The sequence below is a fragment of the Salvelinus alpinus genome, chromosome 5 (assembly GCF_045679555.1).
Source record: "Salvelinus alpinus chromosome 5, SLU_Salpinus.1, whole genome shotgun sequence".
NCBI classification, from domain to species: domain Eukaryota; kingdom Metazoa; phylum Chordata; class Actinopteri; order Salmoniformes; family Salmonidae; genus Salvelinus; species Salvelinus alpinus.
The window spans coordinates 49,026,307-49,044,326 of NC_092090.1; the positions used below are offsets into that span (position 1 = coordinate 49,026,307).

The 18,020-nt window shown below is 43.3% G+C and overlaps 1 protein-coding gene across 1 annotated transcript in view; it reads left to right on the plus strand.

Annotated features, from left to right (window-relative positions):
• The window catches only part of LOC139575304 (SH3 and multiple ankyrin repeat domains protein 2-like), a 182,972-nt gene that overhangs the window by 33,013 nt on the left and 131,939 nt on the right, over positions 1–18,020 (plus strand). Inside the window, exons 7-10 of the mRNA XM_071400252.1 lie at positions 383–550; positions 6,060–6,176; positions 8,178–8,255; positions 12,152–12,218. Coding sequence (XP_071256353.1) covers positions 383–550; positions 6,060–6,176; positions 8,178–8,255; positions 12,152–12,218 — 430 coding nt within the window. The remainder of the gene's footprint in view (positions 1–382; positions 551–6,059; positions 6,177–8,177; positions 8,256–12,151; positions 12,219–18,020) is intronic.

The following is an 18,020-nucleotide window of genomic DNA, read 5'->3' on the forward strand; positions in this document are numbered from 1 at the left end:
CACTCTTAAGCTTACCCATACGTTGTATTGATATTGTATTTGTATATATTATGGATTAGCTGCTACTCTTCCTGGGATCCAGCAAAATTAAGGCAGTTTATATTTTAAAAACATTACAATATATTCACAACAGATTTCACATCACATTAAGTGTGTGCCCTCAGGCACCTACTCTACTACCACATATCTACAACACAAAAGCCATGTTTACGCGCGTGTACAGTGCATATGTTATCGTGTGTGTGTATGCATGTGTCTGTGCCTGTGTTTGTGTCTCTTCACAGTCCCGCTGTTCCATAAGGTGTATTTTGATCTGCATTTGAAATCTAATGTCAATGTGTGTGTGCCTGCCTGCGTCTGTGTGTATGTGTGTGTGTTGCAGACCCTGTTGGAGCTTGGTTTGTCTCCAGACTATAAGGACAGTCGGGGTCTGACGGCGCTCTATCACACAGCCATGGTGGGAGGAGATCCGTTCTGCTGTGAGTTGCTGCTACATGAACACGCCACCGTCTGCTGCCAGGACGAAAACGGCTGGCACGAAGTCCACCAGGTACACACACACACACACACACACACACACACACACACACACACACACACACACACACACACACACACACACACACACACACACACACACACACACACACACACACACACACACACACACACACACACACACACACACACACACACACACACACACACACACACACACACACACACACACACACACACACACACACACACACACACACACATATACACATACACATAGAGGCTGAGGAAAAACACACACACAGGCACATGCATGTACACACCCATACTTTTCCCCTGTACGTGTGTGTACTTGCGTGTGCGTGTGTGTGTACTGATGGTTGATAGCTCTCCTAGACCCTCTCCCTTCCTGTTCTACTCTGATTGCTATCAGCTCTAGCCAGCAGTAATGTCATACTTCCTGACGTACTGACGTACTGTACTGTCTGTCCTCTAGAACATGGCACTGTCAGCATATCAAACACAACTCTCCTCTAGGTTAGCCTATCAGTTAACTATCATCAAAACGCATTCATTTTCATTCTCCAAAAACGAGCCTTGCCCATGGGCTACGGAAATGCCTGCTTCCTTTGCTCTCTCCTCCCTCGCTCCCCCACTGTCTCTCTTTCACTCACTCTCTGTCAACCTGATACTATAAATTACTTTGGATCTATGTAGGTTTTCGAATTATACTTTGATACATTTTGCCTTATTTAGCACGGGTGTCTTTCTACATCTGTTCACTACACTCCCCTAGAATTGATTCTTCCATCTGATGACTGGGTTCAAACTAAGGACGTAATATCACAAACTCCAAGGCCTCAGTGCTGCCTCTTATGCCGAACACTGACATCTACTGGACGTGGCATGTAACTGCAGCCTGAATCTAGGGAAACGCCAAGACTGAGTCTGTTATATAGCTTGTTTCACCATGTGTATCATATGTAGTATATTTAACCAATAAGGCACGAGGGGGTGTGGTTTATGGCCAATAGAACACGCTAAGGGCTGTTCTTACAGACAACGCAACACGAAGCGCCTGGATACAGTCCTTAGCCATGGTATATTGGCCATATAGCACAAACCCCCGAGGTGCCTTATTGCAATTCTAAACTTTTTACCAAAATAATTAGACCAGTAAATAGTAATTTTTTGTAATACCCGTGGTATCTGTTTATAATTATAAAAAGGGTGGTTTGAGCCCTGAATGCTGATTGGCTGAAAGCTGTGGTATATCAGACCGTATACCAAGGGTATGACAAAACACATATTTTTACTGCTCTAATTATGTTGCTATGAGGTTTAAAATTGAGCTCAGGTGCATCCTGTTTCCATTGATAATCCTTGAGACCTTTCTAGAACTTGATTGGAGTCCACCTGTAGTAAATTCAATTGATTGGACATGATTTGGAAAGGCACACATCTGTCTATATAAGGTCCCACAGTTGACAATGCATGTCAGAGAAAAAACCAAGCCATGAGGTCGAAGGAATTGTCCGTGGTGCTCTGAGACAGGATTGCGTTGAGGCTCAGATCTGGAGAAGGGTACCAAAACATTTCTGCAGCATTGAAGGTCCCCAAGAACACAGTGGCCTCCATCATTATTAAATAGAAGAAGTTTGGAACCACAAAGACTCTTCCTAGAGCAAACTGAGCAATCGGGGGAGAAGGGCCTTGGTCAGGGAGGTGACCAAGAACCCGATGGTCACTCTGACAGAGTTCCAGAGTTCGTCTGTGGAGATGGGAGAACCTTCCAGAAGTACAACCATCACTGCAGCACTCCACAATTCAGACCTTTATGGTAAGAGTGGCCAGACGGAAGCCACTCCTCAGTAAAAGGCACATGACAGCCTGCTTGGAGTTTGCCAAAAGGCACCTAAAGGACTCTCAGATCATGAGAAACAAGATTCTCTGGTCTGATGAAACCAATATTGAACTCTTTGGCCTGAATGCCAAGCATCACGTCTGGAGGAAACCTGGCACCATCCCTATGGTGAAGCATGTTGGTGGCAGCATCATGCTGTGGAGATGTTTTTATTGGCAGGGACTGGTAGACTAGTCAGGATCGAGAGAAAGATGAACAGAGCAAATTACAGAGAGCACCTCAATGAAAACCTGCTCCAGAGCACCCAGGAGCTCAGACTTGGGCGAAGGTTCACCTTCCAACAGGACAACAACCCTAAGCACACAGCCAAGACAACGCAGGAGTGGCTTTGGAACAAGTCTCTGAATGTCCTTGAGTAGCCCAGCCAGAGCCCAGACTTGAACCTAATCGAACATCTCTAGAGAGATCTGAAAATAGCTGTGCAGCGATGCTCCCCATCCAACCTGACGGAGCTTGAAATAATCTGCAGAGAAGAACGAGAGAAACTCCCCAAATAGAGATGTGCCAAGCTTGTAGCGTCATACCCAAGAAGACTCGAGGCTTGAATCACTGCCAAAATTGCTTCAACAAAGTACTGAGTAAAGTGTCTGAATACTTATGTAAATGTGATATTTCAGTTTAAAATGTTAATTAAATGTGGGGGGGAGAAAAAAATAATCTTTATCATTATGGGGTATTGTGTGTAGATTGATTAGGGAATTTTAAAAAAAATACATTTTAGAATAAGTCTGTAACGTAACAAAATTGGGAATAAGTCAAGGTGTCTGAATACTGTATATAAACTGTATATGTGTATCTAAAAGTGATTAAATTGTATTTTTCCCTACAGATCTACACAACCTGCTCCACATTTTCGAAGTGAAAGAAAAAGTATAGAACATTTTCTAAATTAATAATATATATTTTTTAACTAACATGTCTTGATTGCGTATGATTCTACCAGCTCAAGACAACTGTTAGGGCAACATATATCCATTGTTTTTGTCAAAATTGCTCAAGCTCAGTAAATTTGGTTGGGGATCATTGATGGACAGCGATATTCAAACCGTGTCTCGGATTTTCAATCAGATTTAAGTCAGGACCGAGACTGGACCCCTCAGGAACACTCAACTCCTCTTGGAAAGCCAATCTGGTGTGTCATTGGCATTAAAATTGCGACAAGCATACACACACATACCATGACGATGCCCAACCACATTACTTGAAAATACAGATGGTTTCACTCTGTGTGTTTTATTGGATTGGAAGTTTTTATTTTAAGCCAAAAAAGTGTATTTCCTTCTCATTTTGTCTTGCAGTATTACTTAAGGACCTTTTTGCAAACATAATGGAGGATTTAAAATAAATGTTTTAACACAGACTTCCTTTTTTTCACTTTGTCATACAGGACAGTAATGTGGAGAGAATGCAATGTTGTGAAACCCTCTGTATTTTCGAGTATTTTTGTTTTTGTATTTATTAGGGATCCCCATTAGTTCCTGCCAAGGCAGCAGCTACTCTTCCTGGGGTCCAAACACATTAAGGCACTTACATTACATATAAAACAGTACATCATATAACATTATTACACCACTACACATCTACAATACAAAATGTATAATACCACCATACAACAATATCACAATGTACGTGTGTGTAGAGTGCGTGTGCTAGCGCTTGTGTGTGTATGCGTGTGTCTGTACCTTTGTGTGCGTCTCTTCACAGTCCCCACTGTTCCATAAGGTGTATTTGTAGCTGTTTTTAAAAATATGATTCTACTCCTTGCATGTGTTACCTGATGTTGAATAGAGTTCCATTTAGTCATGGATCTACTGTATGTAGTACTGTGCGCCTCCCATAGTCTGTTCTTGACTTGGGGATTGTGAAGAGACCTCTGGTGGCATGTCTTGTGGTGTATGCATGGGTGTCCGAGCTGTGTGCTAGTAGTTTAAACAGACAGCTCGGTACATTCAGCTTGTCAACACAACATGAAGTCAATCTCTCTTCCACTTTAAGCCATGAGAGATTGACATGCATATCATTAATGTTAGCTCCCCGTGTACTTTTAAGGGCCAGCCATACTGCCCTGTTCTGAGCCAATTGTCCCTCTTTGAGGCACCTGATCACACTACTGAACAGTAGTCCAGGTGCGACAAAACTAGGGCCTGTTGGACCTGCATTGTTGATAGCGTTAAGAAGGCAGAGCAGCACTTTATTATGGACAGACTTCTCCCCATCTAAGCTACTCTTGTATCAATATGTTTTGACCATGACAGTTTACAATCTTTACAATCCAGGGTTACTCCAAGCAGTTTAGTCACCTCAACTTGCTCAATTTCCACATTATTAATTACAAGATACAGTTGAGGTTTAGGGTTTAGTGAATGATTTGTCCCAAATACAATGCTTTTAGTTTTTGAAATATTTAGGACTAACTTATTCCTTGCCACCCATTCTGAAACTAACTGCAGTTCTTTGTTAAGTGTTGTAGTCATTTCAGTCACTGTGGTAGCTAACGTATATAGTGTTGAGTCAACTGCATACATAGACACACTGGCTTTACTCAAAAAGCCAGTGGCATGTCGTTAGTAAAAAAAAATGTAATGTAAGGGGCCTAAACAGCTGCCCTGGTGAATTCCTAATTCTACCTGGATTATGTTGGTGAGGCTTCCATTAAAGAACACCCTCTGTGTTCTGTTAGACAGGTAACTCTTTATCCACAATATAGCAGGGGATGTAAAACCATAACACATACTGTACATCTTTCCAGCAGCAGACTATGATCGATAATGTCAAAACAGCCCTCACAATCTTTTTATTATCAATTTCTCTCAGCCAATCATCAGTCATTTGTGTAAGTGCTGTACTTGTTGAATGTCCTTCCCCATAAGCGTGCTGAATGTCTTTTGTCAATTTGTTTACTGTAAAATATCATTGTATCTGGTTAAACACAATTTTTGGTGGTGGCAACATCATTTTATGGGTATGCTTGTCGTCACCAGCAGGGACTGGGGAGTTTGTCAGGATAAAAATAATTATGAAAGGAGCAAAGTCCAGGTAAAATGTTAAAGGAAAACCTGCCTCAGTCTTCTGAATACCTAACCCTGCGATAGAGTTTTATTTTTCAGTGGGACAATTACACAAATATTAATGAACACACAGAAGGGCTTTCCAGACACACAATGGCTTTTCAATAGGTGTGGAGTGTTCCCAATGGGTCCAGTCTCAGTCCTGACTTTAAATATGCTTGAAAAACTGAGACAAGGTCTGAATATTGCTGTCAATCCATAATTCCCAACCAAATTTACTGAGCTCGAGCAATTTTGTCAAAAACAATGGATATATGTTGCCCTAAGAGTTGTCTTGAGCTGGTAGAATCATCTAAAACGGTGATTCCACCAAGTATTAAGTCTGGAGTGTGAAGACATACGCGATCTTCATTTTAAATGTTCAATACTTTTTCTTTCAAATTGAAAATGTGCAGCAGGTTGTGTAGATCTGTAGGGGGAAAAAAATGTAATGTCATCCTTTTTTAGATTTAGAATGTGACAACTGTGAAAGTGGTGTGTAGACTTTCACTAGGCACTGTATAATAAATATAGCAATTATAATAAACATGTATTGTTTTATGTGTGTGTTTGTGTGTGCGTCTGTACAGGCTTGTCGGAATGGCTATGTCCAGCACCTGGAGCATCTGCTGTTCTACGGGGCGGACACGAGCGCACAGAACGCCTCAGGGAACACGGCGCTGCACATTTGTGCTCTCTACAACCAGGTGAGGTGTGTGTGGGTGTGTGTGTTTGTTTGTTCATACAGGTATAACTGCCCTTCTTCCATCTGGTTTGATTGTGTAGGCCTAGAGGTCTCCCTGATGTCTCTCTGTTAACCTATTCTACTTGTGTTAAAGTCTGTAAGTGTCTGAGTGAATGAACTGAACACACCACCACTCATCATTGACCTTACACACATACACACACACATCTGCTTCTCGTTCCGTCCGCATGAGATTTAAGTAAATCTACAATTAAACGGCAGTTATTCTCGTAAACATAATTATTTTCTGCAATTAAGAGAAATTGGAGGAGAGGATCATGAGTAAGGGTGGAGAATGAGTGACAAGGGGTTAAGTCTGTCTCTCATTCCCACCATTCAGCTCTCCTCCTACTCTAGACTCAATGAGACCCCAGATTTGTACATGTTCATTAGCTAAATGTATTCTATAGCATAGCATTTCTTAAATGCATTTGAGTCCTGACCCCACTCTTGCTTGAAAAGCTTTTCACATCTCAACCCACTTGTTTCTCAACTCTCCCACTATATCCTTATTCAGAATCATCTGACTCAGTTAGCACTATGGCCTAGAATAGAATAGATGTTGCATACACGAAAAACATAGAGGACATTAATACATTCACTTACAACCGACCTCTGTCCCAACTGCACTGGATAGATAAGACATATACCGATACAATTTACTTTGCATTTAGTAGTCCAGCACAAGGAACAAACGAATGAACAGCACAAGGAACGAATGAATGTTTGAACACGTTCTTCTATCATGTCTTGTATCTATCCTCCTCTCTGTCTCTTCCTCTCTCTCTCTTTCTCTTCATCCCTTTCACATTTGGGGATTTTTCTGCAAACTGTTGAGGCGGAATCCCCATGTCTCCTAATGTTCGGTAGGTTTAGTGTCTGTACACATACACTGTTCTCCTGGTATTTAAACCTTCAAGTCGTATTATCCTGTGACAGGGCTACAATTAGAGATGGGGGGGGAGAGGTGTCAGAGTGAGAGAGACAGTGGGAGAGAAAGAGGACGGGCAGAATGAGAGAGAGAGGGGGGTTTACACGTCATCCATTTCTATTTCCAAATAAGCTTCAATGCAAATGGAGATTATAAAATGCCAATACATGGGATTGTTAGTTTGTTGAACATGTCAAAATATAGAGAGCATATTATGCACTCTACAAATGCCAGAATGCACATCCTTCATGTTAGTTACTTTGCAAACTGGCATGAGTACAGAATTGATTGTGCGTGTGTGTGTGTGTTTCTGTATACAATACTGTTCATGCGTGGTTGAGCACTCTGTGGGCGAGTTGTGCTGCACATTCAGTCCCTTTAACTGTCTCTCTCTTTCACACTCTTTTTTCCTTTCCTTCACACAGAATCTCCCTTCATACAGGTAGCAGTCTCTCTCTCTCTCTCTCTCTCTCTCTCTCTCTCTCTCTCTCTCTCTCTCTCTCTCTCTCTCTCTCTCTCTCTCTCTCTCTCTCTCTCTCTCTCTCTCTCTCTCTCTCTCTCTCTCTCTCTCTCTCTCTCTCTCTCTCTCTCTCTCTCTCTCTCTCTCTCTCTCTCTCTCTCTCTCTCTCTCTCTCTCTCTCTCTCTCTCTCTCTCTCTCTCTCTCTCTCTCTCTCTCTCTCTCTCTCTCTCTCTCTCTCTCTCTCTCTCTCTCTCTCTCTCTCTCTCTCTCTCTCTCTCTCTCTCTCTCTCTCTCTCTCTCTCTCTCTCTCTCTCTCTCTCTCTCTCTCGCTCATTTTTGTTTTTAAAAGTTGGGGGTTGTACCCACCTATGTTGCTTTTTTCCACTCTACTTGTTTACTGCTAGTTCAAATAATCGAAAACTGGCTTCTGGACTATTCGGGTTACTGTACAAGTGTTCTGTCTTTGCGGTACAGGGTGTGGTATTGGAGGCATGGGACTAATAGAGATTGATAATTCCCAAGAAATTCAGAGCCGCTCCTCAGATTCCTGTTCTTCCCTGTATTTTCCCAGGATAACTGTGCCAGGGTGCTGCTGGTCCGTGGAGCCAACAAAGAGGTGAAGAATTACAACAGCCAGAGTCCCTTTCAGGTGAGACCCGTAATACATCCTCTCATCCAAAAGCATTACTGTAGTTCTGACATATCAGAGCCGTGGGTTTACTTCCTTCATGGGCTACATAGTTTATCCAATATACAGAATATATACTGAATGTGTTTTCAGTAAGTCACTGACTGGGAATAAAAATGTCAGCTAAAATGGCCATAGTCACCGCCGTCGTAACCGCGTCAACTAGGATAGGTCAGGGGTCATTTTCTGCCTGTTAGCTAACGGCTTAATGTCCTCCAATGTTCCTCCTACATTCAGCTAGTGCTCTCATAGTATTATGACGTTGGTTCAGATGGAGAGAGAGAGAATGTGTACCGTCTCAGACTTCTTTCATGTGCTGCTGTGGGGAAGTGTTCTTATCAGCAGGTGGAAACCTGGGTCAGAGATGGCAGTGTGAATGGGACTCTGTTGAGAAGAACACACGTTTCAAGTCCCAAGTAATACCAAGGATGCATCTCGATAGTCTGAAGTGGCTTCCTCTACTGTGCCTAACTCCTCTACTTGACTCCTCTCCTGTACCGGCATCTGAAAAGCAAGTGCTGAAGGGAATGGGTTGAGTCTTACTAGGCGACATAGTTGTGTGTTCGACGCACCTGTCGACATCTTGCAAAGTTGCATATGTCCATGGGTTGGCGAGATATTTTGCCCTGTGTCTTGCAGAGATAATATGTAATTGCTTGAATACACAGAAGGCAGTGCGGCTGACATTATTGATTCCAATGAGAGTCCCGCATGAGTCGCGTCTGAGTCACGAAGGAGCGTTTTGAAGCAGGCTTTTATGTAAGGCAGTCCTCGCGTCCTCGATGGCCCTCCTCAGGCACTTCAGTGGCCCTCTTATTTACTCTGGCCTTCATCAGTGGGGTTGGCCCCAAAAGTTTAACTTGTCTAATTGTCTCCTATTCTTTTCCAATTGCACTGGTCTTTTATACTTGAAATATCTAGAGGAGAGAAGGAAAAGTCACAAGCAGAGGATGGCTAAGTGGATTAGAACATGGTACTCCCAAAACCATGGTGGTGGGTACAATTCCTGTATGGGTCCCAGAAACTGAATATAGGTGTCTCTACCAATGTTGCCAATTAATTGACCAAGTATTGTCCCTTATTGGGGAAGAGTTCAACAGAGTGGAAATTATAGTGTGTGTCTCCACTGCTCTGCCTGCGTATCTGTAGCTAAAAATAGAGTCCCAGCAGCACAATGAGATCATCAATTAGAGCTCTGCTGAGTGACTCAAAGTCTCTCCCCCTCCTCTGTTGGCCCTAGACTCTGTATATAGGTGTTTCACAATATTCTTATATTCAGCGTTTGCCTATTTCAACCTTACTCTCTAACTCCCCCCTGTTCCCTCTCTCGCTCCCTTCTTCCCAGAAGTGTCCTTGATCCCTTTCACATTTTTTTCTCCTCTCTCCTCGTCAGTCTCTCCATTTGATCCTTTCTTCCCTATTCCCTTTCTCCTTTATTCCTTTTCTTTCTCATGTCCTCTCCCTCAGCTTCATTCTCTTTTCATTTCTCACATTTTCTCTCCTTTTCTCTCCTCTCGTTCTCTTTGAGTGTTCTGCCTCCTTTTCTTTCCTTTCTCCCATTTATTTCCCCCTTCTCTCTCTCTCTCTTTCCATTTCGCCCTCTTTCTTTCTGTCAGCAGTGGACAGTGAGTCCGTTTCTTTCACTGTGTTGCATTCAGATGAGATTGGAATACCACTGGGCACACACTGGTTGAATCAACTTTGTTTCCATGTCATTGAATGTAAATTACGTTGAACTGCCTGTGCCCAGTGGGATGTGGAACAAGAAACTGGAATGAGATGAAACACTGGAATCAGTGAAACATGCAGAAGTGTTCGACACTATACTGAAGCTCCAATCGCTATTTGTCTCTCAGCGAAAGTCTACCCTTTTAGCCCAGGGTATAGGCTGACGTTTAGCAGTATTGAGAAACTCGCGATGAGAAACAAGAACATGCAAATTCAAGAGCGAGGGGAAGGGGAAGAGAGTGTTTCTGCTCTCTGTCTCTGTATCTCTAACAATTCCTCCTTTCCCCATCTCCTTTCCAATCTCCTCCTGTCTTCTCCATCTTCCCTACTCGCGTTCTCCTATGTGCCTGGCCCTTTAAGGATTCTCCCTGGTCTTGAATCAGAATGAATTTCCTCCCTGAGTCGTTGGATGTAGTTTCAGGCACAATTCTCCACCCATTCCTCCTCCACTACCTCATTCGCTTCCTCCTCCTCCTCTCGTCCACCACCATAGACAACAATGTGTCTTCATGGAAACAAGGGGTCATTCCCAGCATTTTTATGCTGTGGGAACATGAAGGAGTGAGGGAGTGAAGGAAGGGGTGGCAATCAAGGCGTTAGTGGGCTTGTTTCCCCTATACAAGGCTGTGCACTACACTACAGCCGTGTGGGTTAGATGTGGTCTTTAGACTTTAAACCACACTACAGCTATACACTGAGAAAGAAAGGGTCCAAAAAGAGTTCTGCAGTTGTCCCCATAGGAGAACCCTTTTTGGTTCCAGGTAGAACTCTTTTGGGTTCCATGTAGAACCCTCTTTGGAAAGGGTTCTACATGGAACCCAAAAGGGGTTCTTCAAAGGGTTCTCATATGGGGACAGCCGAAGAACCATTTTTGGTTTAGATAGCACCTTTTTTTAAATCAGGTGTAGGCTTCATTCTGTACCTCCCATCGCCTCAGTGCTATCGCTCTGTTTACCGGTGTTCAGTTATGATACCCAGTGATCTGCAATCGGTGTTATACCTATCACAACGGCTCATAAGAAATGAGGGCATGTTATGTTTAAGCGTGGAAGGTTTGTATTTTGTTATTAAGTGTCGTCCAAAAAGACTGCAGTAAACCCCCCACCTACCCTCCTCCTCCTCCCTCCTCCCCACTCTTCCCCCTACCCCCCCAGGAATGAGTTCTTCCCCCTACCCCACCTACTCCCTCTCCCAGGAATGAGTTCTCCTGTAATGGAATCAAAGCGCTGTCCCTCTCACTGTACACTATATGTACATCCACTGCACCCTGGGGACACTATGATATTGCTCCCCTTTCCTCCAGTGGGTGAGACTGAGGGTGACTTGTCACCAACCCATAGATCCCCATGCTGCCATGTTGACGGGGCTGACGGTGGCGCTGTGGTGCCAAAAGGCTTAAAAAATGCCATGGCTGCTTGCTGCTGTATTTACATTTGTTTTTGTCCTCTGGTGGAGAAGTGGTAATGAAGAGAAAGGGAAGAGAGAAGGGGAGAACAAAAAAGATGAGAGAGGAGAGTGAGAGGAAAGAAAGATGAGGGGACGGGTGAATGTGGGTTTGTGATTCTTTCATGTCACACGGGGCTAGTGAAAGGGTCCTTCTTCCATTAGAGCCATGCTACCACAATGCCACAGCTGACCCGCCAGCCACCACACTCTGTCTCTCATTAGGTGCAGGTAGGATGGCCTCTCAAGCATTTCTCACAACATATCCCTATATCCCTCTCTCTGGCGACCCCTTGCTGTCTCTCTCGTCCCTCTCTCTCTATTAAAAACTATTGCTCCCTCTCTTCACTTTCTTTCTCCCACTTGCTCTCTTCCACCACTGCTCTCTCTCTCACCATCTCTCACTCTTTCGCTGGTGGGTCTGGGTGAGTGTGGGCGTGTACGCATATTGATATGCACATGTGTGTGTGTGTGTTCCGGTCATGCTAAAGGTCAGGATTTGTAACAGGTTGCAGATGGTTAAATCCAGATAAGAATTTAGTGGAATCATGTCCAGATTACTCCACAGACAGACACACACACATACAATGAATTGTTTGAATTTGTAGAGCAATGCAAAGGCTGTTTTGCAGAAAACTAAATGTGGCTCTCAAATTGCAAACCTCCTGATCCCCCCTCTCTCACAGGTGGCCATAATTGCGGGGAACTTTGAACTGGCCGAACTGGTCAAGAACCACAAAGAGACAGATATAGGTGAGTAACCATGGTTACCCTCCTCTTTTACACCTCCCCCTCCTCTATGTCTGAAATTGATATATTATTGGATAATAGGTTGTTGATCTTTTCTTGTGTCTGTATGTGTGTGCGTCTGCCCTTCTGCAAGTATGCTCTCCATCATTTTTCTTTTCTTTTTCTTTTATTTTACTAGGCAAGTCAGTTTAAGAACAAATTCTTATTTTCAATGACGGCCTAGGAACAGTGGGTCAACTGCCTTGTTCAGGGGCAGAACGACAGATTTGTACCTTGTGAGCTCAGGGATTCCATCTTGCAACCTTTCGGTTACTAGTCCAACGCTCTAACCACTAGGCTACGCTGCCACATGTGTGAGTGTGTGTTTGTGAGTGTGCGTTTGCGTGGGTGCTAGAAAACCATGACAGGATTTGACATTCATCCCTCCCCCCCCCCTTCGTGGGATTACCCTACCACACTGGGGAATCCAGGATCCCTCAGGTGGCATATGAGAGAAGGGTTAGGGAGGGATAGAATGGGGGAGAGATATTTCCTCACAGACTCTCTACTAAATCCCCGCCAAAAAAGGGGTTTCCTTCTTCCAAAGGAATTTAAAAACAGATTTCTACATTCCCTGTGGGTTTATCTGCCATGCACCCCACACCCCCACAACAGCATCATCTTTCTTCATTAAACTATTTCACATGGAGGGAAAAAGGTTAAGCGGGAGGGATTACCATCCCCAGACAAATGAAATAAAGATGTAATAAAAAAATAGAAAAACAGTGAATAGATAAATAAATAAAATAATCTAAAGATGTAATCCACGATTGTCGTCCCCCCCCCCCGAGCGAGATTCCCGAGGCCTCACAGCTGCAGCGAGGGCTAGATGAAACGCAGCGCTGCAGGATTACACCGCGTCTCTCCACATCTGCTGCCATCGTTCCCGCTCCCCCCTCTCAGAACCCCCATCCCGCTCCCCACGTTCAGCATGGACCCTGTCACACCGGGACGGCGTCGCACCTCAACTCTGGTGGGGCCATGAGAGCCTGCCACGCCCGAACTCTGCCATTGACCATTAGATGTTGCTAGCGGAATGAAAAGTCCCGGATAACTGTCCTCTGTTACAGTCCTCGTTGCTTTTTCTTTCTATCTCTATCTTTCGGCTCACTGTCAGTTTGTGATGGGATATTGACGATGCTGGATTGTCGGCGATGGGTTCTGCATGTTGCAAAGCAAAGAAAGGTGGGTTCTCTGAAGCTCAACCACCCCACTCCTACCTCCTCTACCCTCCTACCCTCTGCCCTGTCCAGCCATCCCTAGTCCCCTTCTCGCCCGCTCCAAGTGGGTGGTAGCTTGCTATGTTGGGATACAGGTGGAATTGTGTTTCTGCGGTATGGTGGGTAGTTGTCTATCCTGCCTGAGCTGAGGTATTACCCTGGTATGGGTACAGAATTGACTGTGTGTGTGTGTGTGTGTGTGTGTCTGTACAGTATTTAGAATGTGCACTAAAGAGCATTAGCCCAGAAAGAGTAATGAGTCAGTAGCACTATGCGTCATTAAGACTCACACACCTTCTCTCCATCTTTCTCCCTACATCCTTTTCGCTCCCTTGTTCCCAGATGTGTGATGGACAGTGTCAGTGACTTTATAGTCTCTCTCTATCTCTCTCTCTCTTTCTTTGTGTTGGAGTTTGATTAGAAAATAGGCATGAATTTAATCCTGTACAAGAGAGCACAGAGCACTTCAGCTAACCCTGACACTGCCTAGCCTTGTAACCCAACTCAAGGTTCTCACGAATCAGTGTATTATTTATTTACTATCATGGTATGTCCCAACACTCATATTCAATTAACTAGTCTGTTATTCAATCTCTGTATTAGTCCCATAGGAGATACCAGAGAATCAGACCAAAGCAGTAGAAATTATTGGATAGATTATGGTGGGTGGGTTATATCGCCATATAATGTATGTTTAGGTTTTTGGACTGGGTTAGCGAACACAACGCTAATATATTAATAATAAAGTAGATGAATTAGGGATGGATAGAGCAGAAATTAATCTCCTCGGAGGACGAGGCGTCATTCTCTAGCTCAGCCTATAGTGAATTCCCAAGTGTGTGTGTGTGTGTGTGATCTACATCCATAGTAATGACACAGATAATGGTGGGAGTGATGAGAGGTGAGTCTTGCTGTGTTCATCTCTTTGAGTCAGCCGACTCTTGCTCCTAGTGAAAGCAACACACTCCTAACCGGCAAACAGGTTACCATGGCATCAGAGCCTGTGTGTTAATCATTAAAAGACTATGGCATCTGGCTGATGCCCCAAATGGTAAGAGAACTTTGGGCAGAGGTGCAATTCCCAGTTTGAAGGAAAGTTATAGAGAGGGGATAATTGGAGATAAAGGAGATAAAGGAGGGGTGGGGAGGGGTGGTGGAGAGATGTTGTAGAAAGAGAAGTATAGTTGGAAAGTGGTAATACTGTAGATGGAGTTAGGGAGGGGAAATAAGTAGCGACAGAGAGGGATCTAGTAGAGAGAGAATTGTATAGAACAGGACTTTATTGTTCATTTGCATAGAAATTTGTATTTTTTCTGACACAGTACTCCTGGGCCAGTAACCGAAAGGTCTCTAGTTCGAATCCACGAGCTTACAAGGGGAAAAATCTCTCCATGTGCCCTTGAGCAAGGCACTTAACCCTAATTGCCCCAGGCTCGCTGGATAATGAGCACTCTGGCTGTGACCCCATTCTCAGAGGGTTTCTAAGGGAGAGTTGGGATATGCCAAAAACACATTTAGGACAAAGTTACGCCCCCATCCATATCCTTATATCACTCTGACACAGCAACATGGTCAGCCACAGAGCAGCACCCCAGGAGAAGTTTAGCAGAGAGGGATGGCAAATAAAGATGGTGAGGGCTATAAGTAGATATAGGGGGTAGTAAGTAGAGGTTAAATTGACATAGGAGTTAGTGTGCAATGTGTCCAATCGATCAGTGCTTTAGTAACTAGGCGTGACTGAATGTGTCCAGACACTCTGCTTTGGTAGATAGGCTAGTAAATCGTTTCTTAAATCCAGTTAGTTTTTTCCCATTCTGCCGGTAAGCCTCTCTAAGAATGATTGGCAGATGTGTGTATTAGACATCACGCTGCAAGAGCGTGATAATCCGACATGGGGGCCAAATCAAACACACAGATACACAATGTGCGCACCATACACACACATGCACACAGAGACACGTGCACGCACACACTCAACACACTCAACTTAGCACACAAATGGCCATCCAAACAAACACTCAACTAAAACACCCAGACAACCAAACACCCACTCGACCAATGCTCAGCGACAACATGGCATACTCTTGCAGGGCCATGACGTAATTTAATAAGGCACTTTTTTAGCAGTTCAAATAAGTCTTATGTCTCCTCCTTAGTGTACCATGGTAATGAATTATTGTCTTAATGTCACTGACTAGCTAATCCAGTCTCCCTAATTAAAGAACAAACACAGCCTGCGTGGCTCTGAGTAGCTGGTCACACGGTTCACTGCAGCCTGTTCTACACAGCTTTTGATGAGACAGCCAGAGAGCACCCTTTAGTGATGGGATTTAGAGGAGACTAAAAACAGGAAGCCAGCCGAAGATGAAAGGAAGTGAGGGAGCTACTTCCTGCTGTTGAGGGGAAGGTTGAGTAGTGTTGCGGAATATATTGTGTGTCCTAGTTTTCTGCGGTGGAACGTGTGTGGTGGGTGTGGATTAGGGTTTAATGGCGGAAACAGGGTTACCGGGATTTCCCGCCAAAACCCATTCCCTTTCCCAATAAAGTAAAATTTAAATTTAAATAAACATTTACCTATTGCATTCGTTACCATTCATTAGCATTAGTTAGCCAAAACAATCTATGGTAAGCCTATTTCTAGCAATAAAGTAACATTTTAATTTAAATAAACATTTTAAAACAAAACATGGAGAAATCAGAATCTACCAATTCTCATTCCCGAGAAAATAGCAAGAAATGAACGTTCTTTCCAGTTTTCCAATTCAAACCAGAAGTGCTATTTAAAAGCAAATAATTTCATTGAAAATGGAATCACCAGGGGCACACTGCCTGCCCTCCAGGACACCTACAGCACCCGATGTCACAGGAAGGCCAAAAAGATCATCAAGGACATCAACACACCGAGCCACGGCAATAGGTAAAAGCGAACATTTACCTATTGCATTCATTACCATTCATTAGCATTAGTTAGCCCCAAAAAATCTATCGTAATCCCATTTCTGGCAATAAAGTACAATTTAGATTTACATTTTAAAACTAATGTTTTAACATTAGTATTTACAGTTGAAGTCGGAAGTTTACATAAGCTTAGGTTGGAGTCATTAAAACTCGTTTTTCAACCACTCCACAAATGTCTTGTTAACAAACTATAGTTTTAGCAAGTCGGTTAGGACATCTACTTTGTGCATGACACAAGTCACTTTTAATAGTTTAGCAGTTGGCCAACAGTGCTTCATAGGCCAGATTAAAACTAGACTATATCAACAAAATAGTGCGGTGACTTCGGGAGAAGAGTTGATTCATTTGCAACAAATACAACAAGAAACCCTTCGATTCATGTGTATATTTCTCCATTTACATATCAAATCAAATGTTATTGTTCACAAACACACATTTAGCAGTTGTTTTTGCGGGTGTAGCGAAATGCTTGTCTTCCTAGCTCCAACAGTGCAGTAGTCAAACAATACAGCAATACACACAACTCTTAGAGTAAAATAATGGAATTAAGAAATATAAAAATATTAGGACAAGCAATGTTGAAGTGACAATGACTAAAATACAGTAGTGTAGAATACAGTATATACATATGCAATGAGTAAACCAGTATGTAAACATTATTAGTGACTAGTGTTACATTATTAAAGTGACCAGTGATTCCAGGTCTATGTACATGGGGCAGCAGCCTCTAAGGTGCAGGGTTGAGTAACCGGGTGATACCCAGTTAGTGATTTAACAGTCTGATGGCCTTGAGATAGAAGCTGTTTTTCAGCCTCTCGGGTACCAGCTCTGATGCACCTGTACTGACCTTGCCTTTTGGATGGTAGCGTGGTGAACAGGCCGTGGCTCGGGTGGTTGATGTCCTTGATGATCTTTTTGGCCTTCCTGTGACATTGGGTGCTGTAGGTGTCCTGGAGGGCAGAATGTGTGCTCCCTGTGATGCGTTGGGCAGTCCGGACCACCATCTGGAGAGCCCCCCAGTGGTATAATCATGTCAGATTTCTTTTGCTGGTATTATTTGCTTTTAAATACCATTTCCAGTTTGAACGGGAATACTGGCAAGACCGTTCATTTCTTGCTATTTCTCTAGGAGGAAAATTGGTCGATTCAGCAGAAAATATTGAACCCTAGTGTGTATGTGTCGGAGTCTGTGAATGGTAGTGGTGGAACAAGTACTCAGATGTCATACTTTAGTAAAAGTAAAGATACCTTAATAGAAATGACTGGAGTAAAAGTGAGTCACCCAGTAAAATACTAAGTCTAAAAGTATTTGGTTTTATATGTAAGTATATATGTAACGGCGTTCCTCTCTCTCTTCATACGAAGAGGAGGAGTAGTGATCGAACCAAGGCGCAGCAGGTTGTGAATACATAATGATTTATTAAATAAACAAAATAGACAAAGACGAAAACGAACTATACTGGATATAACTAACAAAATAACAAAATGATGTAGACAGACCTGAACAAACGAACTTACATATACACGAAGCACGCTGACACAGGAACAGACTACATAAACGCACGAAACAAACCGAAACAATCCCGTA